This window comes from Mesoplodon bidens, assembly GCF_964165515.1.
Source record: "Mesoplodon bidens genome assembly, chromosome: 2".
Lineage (NCBI taxonomy): Eukaryota > Metazoa > Chordata > Mammalia > Artiodactyla > Ziphiidae > Mesoplodon > Mesoplodon bidens.
In genome coordinates, this window is record NC_138177.1 from 179,994,666 (window position 1) to 180,009,525 (window position 14,860).

Below are 14,860 nucleotides of genomic sequence, written 5' to 3' on the forward strand. Positions count from 1 at the left end.
GGCTGCCCGTGGGAGGCAGAGAGGCTGTGAGCTTAGACAGCATTATTATTATTAGCAGTAGTAGTATTGCTGTTTCTACCCAGCCCTTAAATGGCACTCACTATGTGCCAGAAACTGAATCCTGTACCTTACAAAGAGCCACTCAATGAGGCAGGTCCTATCACCATCCCTATTTTACAGAGGAACCTACACAAATGAACTCACTCCCCTTCCCCCCAGAAAACTCCTATTCATCCTTCAAAACCCCGCTAGGGCATCCTTGGCCTGATCTCCTGGTAGAGTCCATTGCTTCTCACTCTGCCTCACTTGGATGCAGAGGCCCATCTCCCAAGTTTTTCTGAGTCTGAATCCCTGGTGTCCCCACGTGTCTGGCACAGACAAGGGGTCAAGACGGGCTTGCCTAATGGGCTAACAAAGGCTGTGGCACCTCTTCTCCTCATTCCCACAGGGCTTCCTGCGGGAAGAGGTTGCTTTTCTCCCTCCTAGGTGGCCAGGATGACTTCAAGGGCCTGTCCTCCAGAGATGAGTCTGGGCAGGCTGCTGCTTCAGCTCATCCCCAGCTCACCCTTCCAGGAAGCTACGGGTGGGGTATACTCAGAGGGGATCTCCAGCTTCCAGGGATGGCTGCAGGGTGCACGAGGAGAAGCCATAGGACCAGAAGGATGGGTGCTTTCTGGGAGGTGCAGGCTTATCTAAGATGCTTATTTTTCCCACTTTCTTGTAAACAGATATTACAACAATCAGACCTCGGGCATGCTTGGGCTTTGCAACTTCTCCAGGCTTTGCCCCACACCCAGGCCTCGTTTGATTTTTGCAACACCATGAGCTTGGCTAGAAGGTATCATTATTCCCACTTTACAGGAGAGGAAATTGAGGCTCCATAGGAGTGTCCAAGAGACACGGGGTTGGCAACTGATATTCTGAACCTAAATCCCAAACCCCAGCCCTTCTGCCCCCTTGCCTGGGTCTCTCTGTGCGTCTGTAGACTGTCGTGGGCTTCACCCTGCGGTGGGCAGGCCTGGGGACTTCCTAAATTCTGCCACCATTTCTGGACTGGGCACACGGGCTCTTGGGAGAGGGCACCCTGGTCCCCAACTCTCTCTGGTTCTCTGGAAGATTCAGAAGTTCAAAGCGAGCAGGGTTGCAAATGGGTGGTGCAGAGGTGGGTGCCTGAGGGCTGGCGGGCAGGCTGGGGAGTCTCCCCTTGTACCCCAGGAAGGCAGGCCGGCATCCCATCACCCACCCACCCCCGCCCCGCCCCTCCCAGCACAGCCCTCAGAGGCGTTTCATTCGAGGAGGGCGAGCCAGACACGGGCGCGCAAGCAGAGGATGTTTTCTTGCCCAGTGGACAAAACATTTCTGGCGCGTTCAGGAGGGGACTGAACACTCTGTCCACTTTGGCGGCCTTCAGGATTCCTGGACGGACACAAGTGTGCTTTCACATGCAACAAGATTAATTGCACAGCCCCCTCCCTCCCGCCTCCTCCGCGCCCCACCTCTCATCCCCTCCCTTGTCCCTGGTCGCCTGCTCTGCTGCAGAGCAGACTTCTGAGAAATCATTCCCAGTGGCCTCAGGAAGTGAACACGTGGATCACGTGACTCTCACCACAGGTCTCCTTGGTGGGGAGAGGGGATCAGAAACATCCTCTAACCCTGAGTCCTGTGGACCCCAACAGTCTCATGCTGGGACTTCTTGGCCTGCTCGATGGGGTTGGCCTCTGGCCTGACACGGTGGCCTCCAGCCAAAGGTTGGTCTTACTGGTGCCTCCCTGGAACTTCCCTGGTTCACTGGGATTTCCAGAGGTTTGGGAACCTTCCAGAACCACTCCCCTAAAATGAACTGTGGTCTCAGCCCCGGTCCCCTGTGGCCTTCTGTGCTCCATTGGAAGAGGCTGGCATCAGGTGGCCAAAGCGGGACCAGGACGGAAAAGAGGGAAGAAAGGGTTGAGGTCTGTGTCCACGCCTCCCAGGGGACAGCCCTGGCACTAGGGCCTGCTCCAACGGGCGCTCACCGCAGAGCTGTCCTTGGGGGTCTCGAGGTTGGTTTTAGACCCTGCCTATACCAGGGGAACATTCCACAAGTTTCGGGTGCCTGCAAGATGCCCTGAAGTCAGGGCCACGCTGCCACCCCAGGTGGGTTGAATGCTTTGGAAATCGGACTCCCACTCTCGCTGCACTCAAGGAAGAGCAGGCCTGGGCTGCGCGGGAGGAAGTGGCAAAGCCTCTGAACAAAGGCCCATGGGCCAGTGGCAGGGCCCCCGAACCCCCTGGGGCAAGATGAACTCCAGAGGGAGGCAGGCTGCTAACCAGTAAGCAAGTTGTAAAAACCCAGCTCAGACACAACATCTGGCAGCTGCTTCAAATAGTTCTCTGTCTGAAGTTGGAGTTGCTCACAGCCCTCCAGTAAATCAAGCCATGTGCAAAGAGGAGCCCTGGGCCGACCTGAGACACCCTGCTTGGCCCGGTCCCAGCCTCGCCCCCGTCTCTCTTGCTCTTTAAATAGCCCGGGGTTCACATTCCATTTCCTTGTACGATCAGCACAAGCGGGGCCTGGCTGGAGAGGCTGCAGGGATGCGAGCTGCCTCCCCCCACCCACCCTGCGTCCCAGAGAAAGATGGAGGAGAGCGGGCAGTGAGACCCCACGGGGAACTTGGCACTTGGACCTCCCATCCCTGGCTCGGTTTCCGAGGACCCCTGAGCAATGTCCACACCTTTCCAGACCTTGCGAGACCCGCTCACTATAGCCGGTCAGAGGGAGACCCGGAGAGAGGGGCCACATCCTCTGTCTGTGGTCACGCTTCAAGTTCTCTCCACATCCGCTGTGGTTTCCACACACAGCCTGGGCACCTACCTCATAGAAGACATCCATCAATTCCAGAGCAGATCTGCTCTCGTGGGACTGGCCATCAGAGGCTGGGACACAGGAGGGCCATGGTACCGTAGCTAGTAACTCTGGGAATTCTCGCATTTTTGGAAGCACCCATCACAGGTCTGGCACTGGGCTGTTTCCTACCTTCATCATTTCATAAATCCTCATGGTCATCCTATGAGTGGGTATTATTATGAACTCTGTTCTAGAGATGTGTGTAGACGGTTGAATGGTAGAAACAGGTCTGTGTCCCAACCCTGGAACCTGTGCATGTGACTTTCTTTGGGAAAAGGGTCTTAGATGCCATCGAGTTAAGGATCTGAAGATGATTTCATCCTGGATAATCCAGGTGGGCTCTAAATCCAGGGACAATTGTCCTTATAAGATAGATACAGAGACACAGAGGGGAGAAGGGCATGTGACAATGGGGACAGAGATTGGGGGATGCAGCCCCAAGCCAGGGAAAGCCTGAAGCCACCAGAAGCTGGGAGAGGCAGGAAGGCTTCTCCCCTAGAGCCTTCAGAGGGAACACGGCTCTGACCACACCTTGATTTTAGACTTCTGGCTTCCAGAACTGTAAAAGAATCAATGTGTGTTGTTTTAAACCACCCGATGTCTGGTAACTCACTGTGGCAGGCTCTAAAAACTAATACAATGTGGAGATTGGGGGTCAGAGAGAGTGGGCAGGACCACACAGCTCTTAACTGCTGGGTAGTCTGGCGCCCTGACTGTGAGACTGGTTTTTAGAAAAGTGACCTCATCTCCATCCAGAAGGACAGAAGCTCCCAGGCTCAGGCAATTTCCCTGCAAGATGCCCTCCCGGGAAAGTCTCGTTTCCGACAGCAGCTTCAGGAGATTTTGTAGCACAGATAAGAGTCTCTGGGCGCCCCAGGCGGTGTGCGAATAATCACATCGGCTGCTTTTACTGACCACTTACTATGGGCAGGGCAGTGCTCTAAGTTTTTTACAGACGCACTTTAAAATGGTGAATTTGATGTTATGTGTATTTCACCTCAATTTCTAAAAAGAGCCAGCTGGAAAGCGGAGAGGCAGGGATGCCTGGTACCAGGTTCCCTGATGGGCCCTGCCCTGAGCACACGGTGTCTCAGTGGACCCCCCCGGAGGAAAGTACTGTTCTCACTTCACAGATGGGGAGAACAAGGCTACTGGGGTTCTTGTTCCCTTCCGGGCAGTAAGGAGGGTAACTGGGCACGAATCCCGGGCTGTCCTGGCTCCAGAGTTCAGGCCCTTCCCCCGTCAACACGCGAACCAGCAGGAAGGTGAGGTTCTTTGCTTTTTGGCTGAAGTTCCCTCTACCTGTACTCATCAGCAGCCCAACGGTGGCTTTGCTTAACTGAAATCATTGGGAAGGTACTTCATAAACGGGCTCTGGTTGAAAAATTTTCAAAAGATGGGGCCTGGGGGTGCAGGTGGGAGGGGGAATGGAACGTCTGCTCCCGATGCCATGAAGAGACAGGGGTGGGCTGGGGGTTCGCCGGCCTGGGTGGCGCTGAGCTTGTGGGAAGGAGCCGAGAGCATCTCCAGAGTGTCCAGCCCTGATGGAAGGCACGAGGGCAATGGCGCCTCTCAGCTCCTGGTTCAGCTTTCCAGGGGCTGATTTCCCTGGGGAAACCGAGGCTCAGGGGAAGAGCCCGGGCCTGAGGTTTCCCCGCCCCGACTCCAGTGCTTCCCCTCGGACCCACTCCGTTCACTCCTCTAAGACAAGGGCCTCTGCGCCTGGGTGAGCTCTCTGGGGCTGTTGCTCACGCTCTGAAACAGTGGGTGGAGCTGATTCCCATGGAACCTTCCACACCAGCGCTCGCTAAGCTTCTCTGGGTCACAGCCCCTTGCAGGTCTCTGAAGGAAGTGAGGACCAGCAGGGGGTTCTGTATGGGTCCAACTCTGCAGGAAACTCTGGGGCCCCAGGGGACAACGTCTCAAAATCAGCTACAGGGTGTTTCAAGATGCAGATTCCCAGGCTCCACCTACTGCATCAAAGTTTCTGAGATTTTGCTTTCTCCCCAAGGTCACCTGGTGATTCAGATGCAGGAGGTACTTGAACTTCAAGTTAAGGTCCCCAGACTAGGTCTTCTTACTCCTGTGCTTCTCTAAAACACATTCTTAGGGGCGGCTGGAAGGTCCACCCTCAGAAGAGCCAGGGAAGGGATTCGTGAGGCCTTTGCCTTTTCTGCTTACAAAGTAGACCCAAACAGGCTGCCGCTGGGCTGGGTGGGAAGACAGACCCGGGGCAAGGTCAGTGCCACCTTCCATCTAGCCAGCTGCCCTCGGCCTGGGCTTTTTTGGCAGGAACATCCCCTCTGCCCTTGGCCTGGGCTTTTCTGGCAGGAACATCCCCTCTGCCCAGGAATAGCATTATCAGACCAGCAGCTGTTCTCTGGCCCAGGAAGAAAAGTTCCAGAGAAGTGTTAGCTTTCTCTTTTAGAAAGAAAGAAAGAGAGAGAAAGAAGAAAGAAAGAAAGAAAAGAGAGAGAGAGAGAGAGAGAGAAAGAAAAAGAAAGAAAGAAAGAAAGAAAGAAAGAAAGAAAGAAAGAAAGAAGAAAGAAAGAAGAAAGAAAGAAGAAAGAAAGAAAGAAAGAAAGAAAAGAAAAAGTCAGAGCCCCATGGAGGGCTCGGAGGGCCGAAGCTGGGACGGGATTCTGCTGAGTACACCAGGAGGATGCTCGGGCAGTCCTGCCCGGCGTCAGCTGAACCCCAAGAAACCCTCGGAGTGTCCTGAGCGGCTTCCTCCAAGCTTGCTAGGCCAGGACATCATTTGTTGATTCTAGAGCCCAATCCCTAGCTCATGATTTCCTCCCTGGTTGCCATGGCCCCGTGCAGAAAACACAGCAAACTCCTGGCCCCAGGCAGCTCATTTATTTCAAATATTCCTTGCAGCTGGCCTCCAACCATGTTTGGGTGTCTGGACTGGAGCATGAACTAATTGCTCTGTCTTCGGCCCCCTCCCCAGCTCCCCCTGCATACTTTATGGTTCAGTAAAGCCACATTCCTCATCTCGCCGCCGCTGAGGAGGAGCAGCAGGGAGGGCGGGTGGGAAGCAGTGCGCAGGAGATGGACGGCAGGAGGGGGCTCCTGCCATCTACGGCAAAGCCGAGAGCCTGCTACCTGCTCGAAGGCAGGGTATTAATTACAACCACATGGGCCAGTCTGCACGATGGTTTTATTAAGACCACTCCCTTCAACACAAAACCCTGCTCCCCTAGAAGTCTCCCGGCAGCACAAAGGCCCTTATTTTCCCTGTGCTTCTACTGCCGGCCCCTGCCCTGCCCCCCGCCTCACCCTTCTCCTCCCCCTGCCACCCCCTTGTCGGCAAGCTGGAGTTCCAACCCAGACATGAACTCCAACCTAAAAATAATTTCAGCCCCCCCCTTTTCCTCCAACTGCATCTGGGGAAGGCATCTAGGGGTCCCTTTTCTCAATACGCATCTTGATCTTTGGAGACTTTACCTGGGAAGAAAGAGTATTTGTCAGGAGGTTGGTTGAGGGATGTTTGGTTCATTCTCAGAGACCAATTCCAATCCGGGAGCTGCCATTTTCCAGAAGTGCAGGAGCTAGGACGGCATTTGTTCGCATGCTTGCTCAGAGGCCCCGCCCTGTTCTAAAGCTTTATTTCGCTCTTGCTACCCTCCTCCAAGGTGGGCACTACGGTGACTGCCATTTTGCAGAGGCTCATCCCAGATCACACAGCTCGTGAGGGTCAGAGCAACACTGGGACCCAGGCCTGACTCAGGAGGCCACGTGCCCCTCGCGGGTCCAGCCATACACCGAAACAATTTCCCGTTACCCCGCAACTTTTCCAGAGGCAGAACTGACACAGTCGCCAACAGTGGTCTCCAAACTCTCTTAGACAAGGTCACTTGGGGAGCTGGAGAAAACTGCACATTCCTGGGCCCGGCCCCAGAAATGTTGATTCAGTCCATCTCAGGCAGGGCACTGAGACGAGCATCTTAACAAACACCTCCCAGCTGGTGCTGATGCAGGTGGCCTGAGGAAAGCTGGCCAGGAGGCTCTCGGCGAAAGGGACGCGGGACCTTGGTGCCAGGGGTCTTGGGCCCTCAGACCAGGGTACTTTTCCCAGCACCACCAGATCCTGACATGCCTTTAGAATTTAAAGTGCCCACAGGGAGCTGAATGCACTCGTTAATTCTTTGGAAACCAGTCGCTCTTGACTCTTCACTGTATCACTTGCCAATCCTCTGAGCCGGAATTTCCTGTCTTCTCTGCTGGGGTGTGGAGCGGGGGGACTCTGCCCACAGCAGCTGGCAGAAGGGGTTCACTCAGCATCCCTGTGCACTTGGCTCTGGGGACACAGAGACGAAGGAAGGACCAGCTCCTTCCACTGAGTGCCCGGCGCTTGGGCTCCGAGCCCACATCTGGGCTCCAAAAAGCCCAGTCAACTCAACGACAAGCTGGAGGCGCTTGCTGATGTGCAGAATCCTTTCTACTAGGTCAGCAGTTCCCTTACTCTGAGCTGCAGGCTCACAAACTTCTGAAAAAGGATGGGGATGGTCTAGGATCACCCCTCTGGAATTCTCCTTCTCCTCCATCTGGGGCTCCAGCTGGCATCCCACCCTCTGCTAAGGGGTCGGGGTTGCGGGGGAAGCACCCAATTATCTGTTGAAAACCATGGACCCGCCCTTTTCCCTTCCCCCAAAGTACAAAGAGGGACTCCAAAGCGGCTGTGTATTTTAATAAACTTTCCTTTATTAGGTTACTGACTATTATCAACCATCATAAAATAGAACGGGAGTTTCAAAACTGTACAGGCCACAAGGCTCTGGGCTGAGAGGAAAGAAGGGTGGGGTCGAGGTTCAGGGAGCTGGGGGGCGGGAGGTGCAGAGACACGGCAAGGACCCCGGTGATTTGTCCAGCGTCTGTGGGAGACGGCTGGGTCAAGGTGATAAGGCTGGGATCTGTATAAGTGAGACCCTCTCATGTGTAACATTCATCAGAACATGACCCACCCCGAAACAGGAGTGAGGGAAATCTTTAAAAGTCTTACAGGTTAGGTTCCCCCCACCCGCTGGGGGACATAAAACCTCCAAATAATAAAGGGGTAATTTACATTCCTCACCCAGTCTTGGCACCAATTTTGTGCTTTAAAAAATATACTCCACTGGAAGACTTTTTTTTTTAAAGGTACCCTACAGCAGCTGTTTAAAACATAATTCTTACAGACAAATATATATGCATATATATTAAACATTTTAAACAAATAAAGTCATCCACTGTACCTGTACAGAAATGAACAGAAGGCAGAATCTAAGAGAGGCGACTTCAAGACATAAGAAACGGTGACTGTGGCGGCAGGGGCCGGGGTCTGCTACATGGGGGAGTTGTGCATGGGAGAGTGCATCCCTCTCCTGCTGGCTGCCCGCCCTGACCCCCTGCCCCACCTCATGGCTCTGGGGCACCATGATGAACCCGGACAGGGGCACCAAGCGGAGACCTGCACTGGCTTCTAGGACACACAACTCCGCTCTGGTCTCCCCCACCCCGCCCTGCTCCCGGCCTCTCAGGGGATGGAGACTCACTCATCCTCCCGTCTCGGTTCGGTGGTCCTCAGGGAAGCTAGAGCTTCTGAGGATGCACGTGGCAAGTCTCAGGTAGGAAAGCAAAAACAAAACCCAACCCACACCAAAAAACCCCACAGAAGACTAAAGAAATAAAACCACGCGCAAAGACGGATGAGCCCTAGCGATGGGTGGCTGCCTGGAGAGATACGGGCCGCTGCCACTGCCCGTGCAGACGGGTCCCCCAAGGCACTCATATTGCACGTGAGGCTGATGCCCCCTCAGGGGCCCATTCGGGCACTCGGAGCAGAGCCCCCTGGAAACTGTAGGTCAAGGGACCCAGACAAAAACACCCCTGTGCCCACGTGGGGACACACGACAGACACGACCCAGCAAAAAGGCCAGGTGAGGCACACACATCCCAGGGAGGGGCAGGTGGAAGAAAAGCAACAGAACACTCCAGAGAGAGGTGACCCGAACAAGGTGTCCTTTCTAAATGGAATAAATAAATGGCTTTTGTTATTGTTAAAAGAATAAATACAGGGTACGGGGGCACCGAAAGCCAGGACTAACGCTGGGTGCTCACGTGCCTGGGGAAGGTCCAGGTTTGGTTTCTGCCTCGGTGGCAACGGTGAGCTTCTGACGTCCTGAGCTTCGTCTGGCGCGGCTGCCCCGCTAGGCGGGCACCGGCCCTCATCTAAGCACCTCTTAGCACCCCCGGGATCTGCTCTCGGCGCCGTGGGACCCGGCAGGTGCGGGAGCACCCCGGCCACCCCGAGAGCAGATTGGAGCTCAGTGCAGGCGTTTATCCTCTGTGTCCTCTTCCCAGGAGGGGCTGTGATGCGGCATGCGGGGAACTTCAGCCAGTGTCCGGAAGGGGGACAGAGGGGCCCGTGTCCAGAGCAGTCTGTGTCCGGCGGGGCAGCCGGGGAGGCTGCGGAGGAAGAGCAGGACTTCCATGCCACAGACGCCGGTCCAGGGCGCGGGGCGCGGCGGTGGCTCAGTGAATTGGCACCGGGGTGGATGGGGGCGGTCGTGCTGGCGGTCCCGGGTGGAGCATCACTGGTAGTGGAGGTAGGCCTTGAGGGAGGCGGGCAGTGGCAGCGCATGGATCTCGCCCAGGCGCTCCTTCCCCAGGGCCAGGCGCACCGAGCGGCGGCAGAGATCCATGAGCGGCAGGGGTTCCGCTGCGGAGACCAAGGAGACAGAGGACGCTGGGTTAGCACAGCTCTAGGTGGTTCTAGAACAAACAACACCTTGACAACAGCGACAGCCATCATTGATACTGGTTTTAACGCCCAGATGAGATGACTCCAGATTCACTCATTTTACACTTTACATGAATTATTCGTTGCTAGCACAGAGAACTCACTGGACCAGGCCCCTTTGTAAGCCCTCATTCAATCCTCACAGTGGTTTATTATGAATGATTTGATAATCACAGGGAGATATACCATGACCATCATCCCCATTTTACTGATGAGGAAACTGAGGGACAGAATCCAAATAACTTGCCCAGGGCCACACCGCTGGTAGGACACGGAGCAAGCATTCCAAGCCAGGCCGTCCCTGCTCTAACCCATCACACTGGAGGCCCCCTCAGTGCACGTCCATCCGGGGCACACAGGATGGACTCTCCCCTGCACGTACCCCCAGCACCAGACCCCACGCGGACCTTTAGAAGGGGAATCATGTTGTGTTAACCCAGTTGCTCACGGGGACTGTTCTCCAGTCCCTCTTACAGCTGAGGGCGCTCAGGCGCAGAGGAGACCGAATTGCCAGGGCTACAGGCTGGGATCCAAATCCCGGCAGTCTGGGCCCAGCTCATGGCAGAGCTGCCTCAGGAATCTGGATTCGAGAAGGGCTTCTAGCTGCAGCCTGCAAGGGCACCTCTGTCCTTGTGTCCCGGAGGGCCTGGGGCCTAGCTTCCTGCAAGAGAGGCTCCGTGCAGCCCGCGTCTCAGATAAATTCTCAGCTCCAGAAGGAACCGGAAAGTCATGTCCTCCAAGGCCCTGGAGGCTGCTGGGAGCATGGTGGGCCCTGCTCACCCCGGACCTCTTGGAGCTGACTCCTCCTAGCTCTCGTACAGGTGAGCACACCAGAACAGCCTGGGGTCCCCCCACGGCGTCCTGGACAGGCAAAGAGGTGAAATGAGGGCATCTGTGGCCTCATCCACGGTCTCCCCCAACTCCTTCGTGAACAAAATAAAGGTCAGACCAAAAAACTGAGAAACCCCCACCATTTCCCTTGAGATCCCATTCCACCAATAAAAAGTGGACGAAAGTTCTGTAATATTCACCAGTGTGTCCCAGAATATTAAAAATAGCATTTAAAAATTCAGTTATTGGGAATTCCCTGGCGGTCCAGTGGTTAGGACTTGGTGCTTTCACCGCCGAGGGCTTGGGTTCAACCCCTGGTCAGGGAACTAAGATCCTGCAAGCCACATGGCTCAGCCATAAATAAATAAATTAAATTAAATTAAAAAATTAAAATTCGGTGATTGAAGGCCAAATCCTAAGGCTGGGGGCGCTGGGGGAAATGGGGAGCGACAGAGTAGGGGTTCCCTTTGGGGTGATGAAAGCATTCTAAGATGGCCCGCAGCAATGGCTGCACAGCTGTGAGCATGCGGGAGACCACTGCATCATGCGCTTTAATGGGTGAAATGTATGGCATGTGAATTATATCGCAATAAAGCTGCCATTAAAAAAATAATAATAATAATACATCTTAGGCTTGATAGTGCATTTACTAAATTCCAGGCTTTAAAAGAAGACAAACAATGGCTCTTCATCTCCCATGGGCAGTCACAGGAGACGGGATGAAAGCAGTAAATGTTTTTCTCGGAAAGCTTTGAAACGGGGCCTTCCCTGCAGGCAGGAGGATGAACTAAATGACCTTCCATCTTTGTGGGTCAAGGATTCCACAGACCCTGGTGGGTAGGGCTGGGATCCTCCCACCTGCCAGCCCGCAGAGACTTGGGTCTCCTTCACTGGACCTCGACCTGCTTCGGTGGCCCCAGATCTGGCCCCTCACTTTCACCCTGCACAGCAGCCTGACCTCGAGCAGATGGCTCCCTCCACCCAGGCCTCAGTTTCCCCAGCTGGAAGATGAAGGATGTGGACCAAAGGCTCCCTGGAGTCCTACGGGCTGAGCTCCTGAAAGCCAGCGACGCCTCACAGCAGCTCTCGGCTGGACCTGTGGTTGAGGAGTGAGTGGTCCTCTGAGCAATCGAGGGGGAAGTTCAGCTCCTCTCCTCTGCTCAGAAGCTCTCCTCCATCCTCCTCCGGCACCCCCGCCCACAAGGATGTGGCTCAGCCCCCACTGGGAGGCAGAGGGGTTTCCCCTGGCGGCCGAAGGCACTTGAGAAAGTTCCAAGAGTCACTGCCTGTGGCCCGAGGGCCCTGCTGGGCTGGGCGGGGGAGGGCCGAGAGGGAGGTCCCGTCACCACCTCTTGGCTAAATGGGTTTCGGGTCAACTTACCAACACCCTCAGGAAGAAACGTTTCTAAACAGCAGGTCAGTCCCACCCCACCGCCACTGATCCTGCGGGAGGCAAAACAGCGATGGCCAGGGTCATGGTCTGATCGCAGAGACCATGCGTGAGGCTACAGAAACGGACATGGGCACGGTGCCAGGGAAAACGTCTGTCCCACAGATTTTGGTTGGTCACTCACAGGACCCAGAAGGCCTCCCCGACGATCTCAGTCCTTTCGCCTGGGGGGCTGCAGGTTCTGCATCCGGCTCCATCCACGTGGCCGGTGCTTTTGCGGAGGCGCGAGGGGCCTCTGGCTGCCACGCCCGCCTCTGGGAAGCCCAGGTGCCCGCTCCTGTGCGTGGTTTATATGAATGAGAAGGGGTGGTGCTCAGGGACCAGAAAGCGAGGCGGGCGCTATTCCTGGGAGCAGAAGGTCGAGCAACTGGACGAGGCCACGCGCCCACGTCCATATCTCCAGGAGAAGCGGCCACCTGGTGGCCTGTTTGAACACGCACGGCCGGGGCCACCTCCCAGTTCTCCGAGAGATTGCAACCCAGCTGGAGCCCCAGAGCCCGGTGCTGGGTCCAGTTCACAGGCTGTGAATGAACTTGGGGTCTGTGAGGTCAAGGATGAACGTCTCAGGTCAGGAAGTGCCCGGTTCACTGACGTTCCCGCCCGCCGCCTTCACAGCTGCCGGGACTGGCCCTACGCTCCCTCCTGCAAGCAGCTTGCCGTGAAAACGCTCCAGAAATGTGTTCTAGAAAGTCGTGGGTGGAGGATGACCATCCCGGGACCTGTGTGTATTTTCCCTCTACCTCAAGGCGTTTTTACAAAAAAGAAGCAAAAGAAAACACCAAACCCTTGTCTTTGCCAACTGGGGAAGGATGCCTGACACCCGGTCAGGTAACGTGGGCACGCTTGGTTCTCTGGCCCCAGTTCTGAGAACCTGCTGTCCTCATGTGACCTTCCCCCCGCAGAAGGAAGCCCCTGCAGGGCAGGGTGATCAGTCCCCCCCGACGAGGAGCTCGCCCAGAGCCCAGCTGGAATGGGGGAAGGAAGGAGCCAGCGACAGGTGCGGGCATCCCAGGAGGCTGGGAGGACACCAGGAGGAGGTCACCAAGGCAAAAAGCAGGAGAAGAGGTGGGCCTTCCCTGAACCCGCAATCATGACAAACCACACCAAATGTATCTGGGAGCCAAAAAAAGGGAGAATTTGAAAATGCTGAACTGCAGGGCAATGCTTCCTTAGTGGGAGGCACCCTTAAAAGCAGGAGGGAGCAGGGAGGGAGGACCCACGGGTCAGGGACTCTCCCTTGTGTGACGGCCAGTCTGTTGCTTGCAAACAGGCCTTTTCCCTCTTGCATCTCCAGGGAGCGTGGTGGGCAGACCTAGGGGCCAAGCTGGGCCCTGTCCCCCGCCTACAATGACCATCACTGCCCCTTCACCCCAGAAAAGAGCAAGATGACACGGCAACCCCTCTGGTTGCAGCCTTAGCCCTGGAAGTCTTGAGCCCCTAGAAAGAGTCAGAACAAGTAGCCTGTGATCAGAGGTGGTTGGACAGTGGTGGAGGTCACATAGGGACACGCTGCCTTTGCTCTGGCCTCGGCCAGCTCAGCCCATGGCCCCAGCACTGAGGCAGAGACTCTGAGGGGGAGGGTACACCTGGCGTCCCGGGAAAGGCGGGCTGGGAGGACAAAATGCCCAGCGCAGCACCCTGGGTGGAGGGGAGGGGGCCGGGCACAGGCCTCTGGTGACTCCGGCTGACCTGCTCTGCAAACAGCTGCTTCCTGCTGAGGTCAGGACCTGGCGGCTGGGGTGGGGTGGGGCTGGGTGGGGAAGGAGGGAGCAGACTTTCCAGACAACCCAGGGAGCACTAACAGGTCAGAATCACCTCCAAGACTGTGAGAGCGAAGCCCGGCCCAGGCCTGACACCAAGAAGATGTATCTGGCCAGACCTTCTGGCTGTCACTGCCTGCTCCCCCGGGTGGACCCTGACATTCCTCCTTCCTCAGCTGCAGTGGAAAGCCAAGCAAACCCTCCTGGGCAGAGGACTTGGGTGTCCTTGACTTCACTTCACAGACACTCCACCATCTGAGCGCTGGGCTCTGTCTGCCACTGTCTGTCTCCCCTGCAGGTGGTAGCACAGGGAGGGGGACGTGCTGTGGGTGAAGTAGCACTGCCCCTCCCCCCACCAAATTCAGGACCATCTGGAACCTCAGAATGTGATCTTATTTGAAACAGGGTCCTTGCAGAAGTAATTGGTTAAGCAGAGGTCATACTGGAGCAGGATGGGCCCTGTCCTTATAAGAAGAGGACAGATACAAAGGAGGTCACGGGATGACAGAGGCAGAGGCTGAGCGATGCGTCTACAAGCCAAGGCGTGCTGGCGTGGGATGGACCCTCCTCCGAGCCCTCAGAAGGAAGCGACCCTGCCCACGCCTTGGTTTCAGACACCTGAACTGGCACAGAACACATGTTTCTTGCTTTAAGCTCCCCAGCTGGCGGTCATCTGTTCCTGGGGCCCCAGGAAATGACCACACCACCCTCCTCTTGTCTCTACACCAGCCCCTCCCTCAGGCTTTTGAACCCACCCCATCCTGACGACCCTCGTCAAGGTCACCAGTGATCATCTCATTGCCAAAGCTGATGGACAAGTCTCAGCCATGAGTGTACTTGATCTGGCATCACTGTGTCCTTCTTGAAGTATCCTTTCCTCACTGGGTGCTCAGGACACTACTCTCCCCTCCAGCCCCACGGCTATTCCACCTCTCCTTCCCCATCATCCACCCGGTGACGTGCCCCAGGGCTCGGCCACGGCCCCCTCCTCCTTCCTTTCCTTGGTGACCTCATCCAGGGGTTGCAGGTTTCAGCTCCATCCCCACTGACCAATGTCCTGGACCCTGTCTCCAGACCCGTAGAGCCTCCAGGATGTGTCACTTCCCCGTATCCACAAGGAAGTGACACATCCACGGCACCCACCCTGGCCC

The 14,860-nt window shown here is 56.0% G+C and overlaps 1 protein-coding gene across 3 annotated transcripts in view; it reads right to left on the reverse strand.

Annotated features, from left to right (window-relative positions):
• Positions 1 to 7,578: 7,578 nt before the first annotated feature.
• SPSB1 (splA/ryanodine receptor domain and SOCS box containing 1) overlaps positions 7,579 to 14,860 on the reverse strand; it is a 68,705-nt gene continuing 61,423 nt past the window's right edge. For all 3 annotated transcript variants that reach the window (XM_081215187.1, XM_081215188.1, XM_081215189.1), the window contains one exon: positions 7,579 to 9,587. In XM_081215187.1, the coding sequence (XP_081071313.1) occupies positions 9,460 to 9,587 (128 nt within the window). In that variant the 3' untranslated portion in view covers positions 7,579 to 9,459. The remainder of the gene's footprint in view (positions 9,588 to 14,860) is intronic.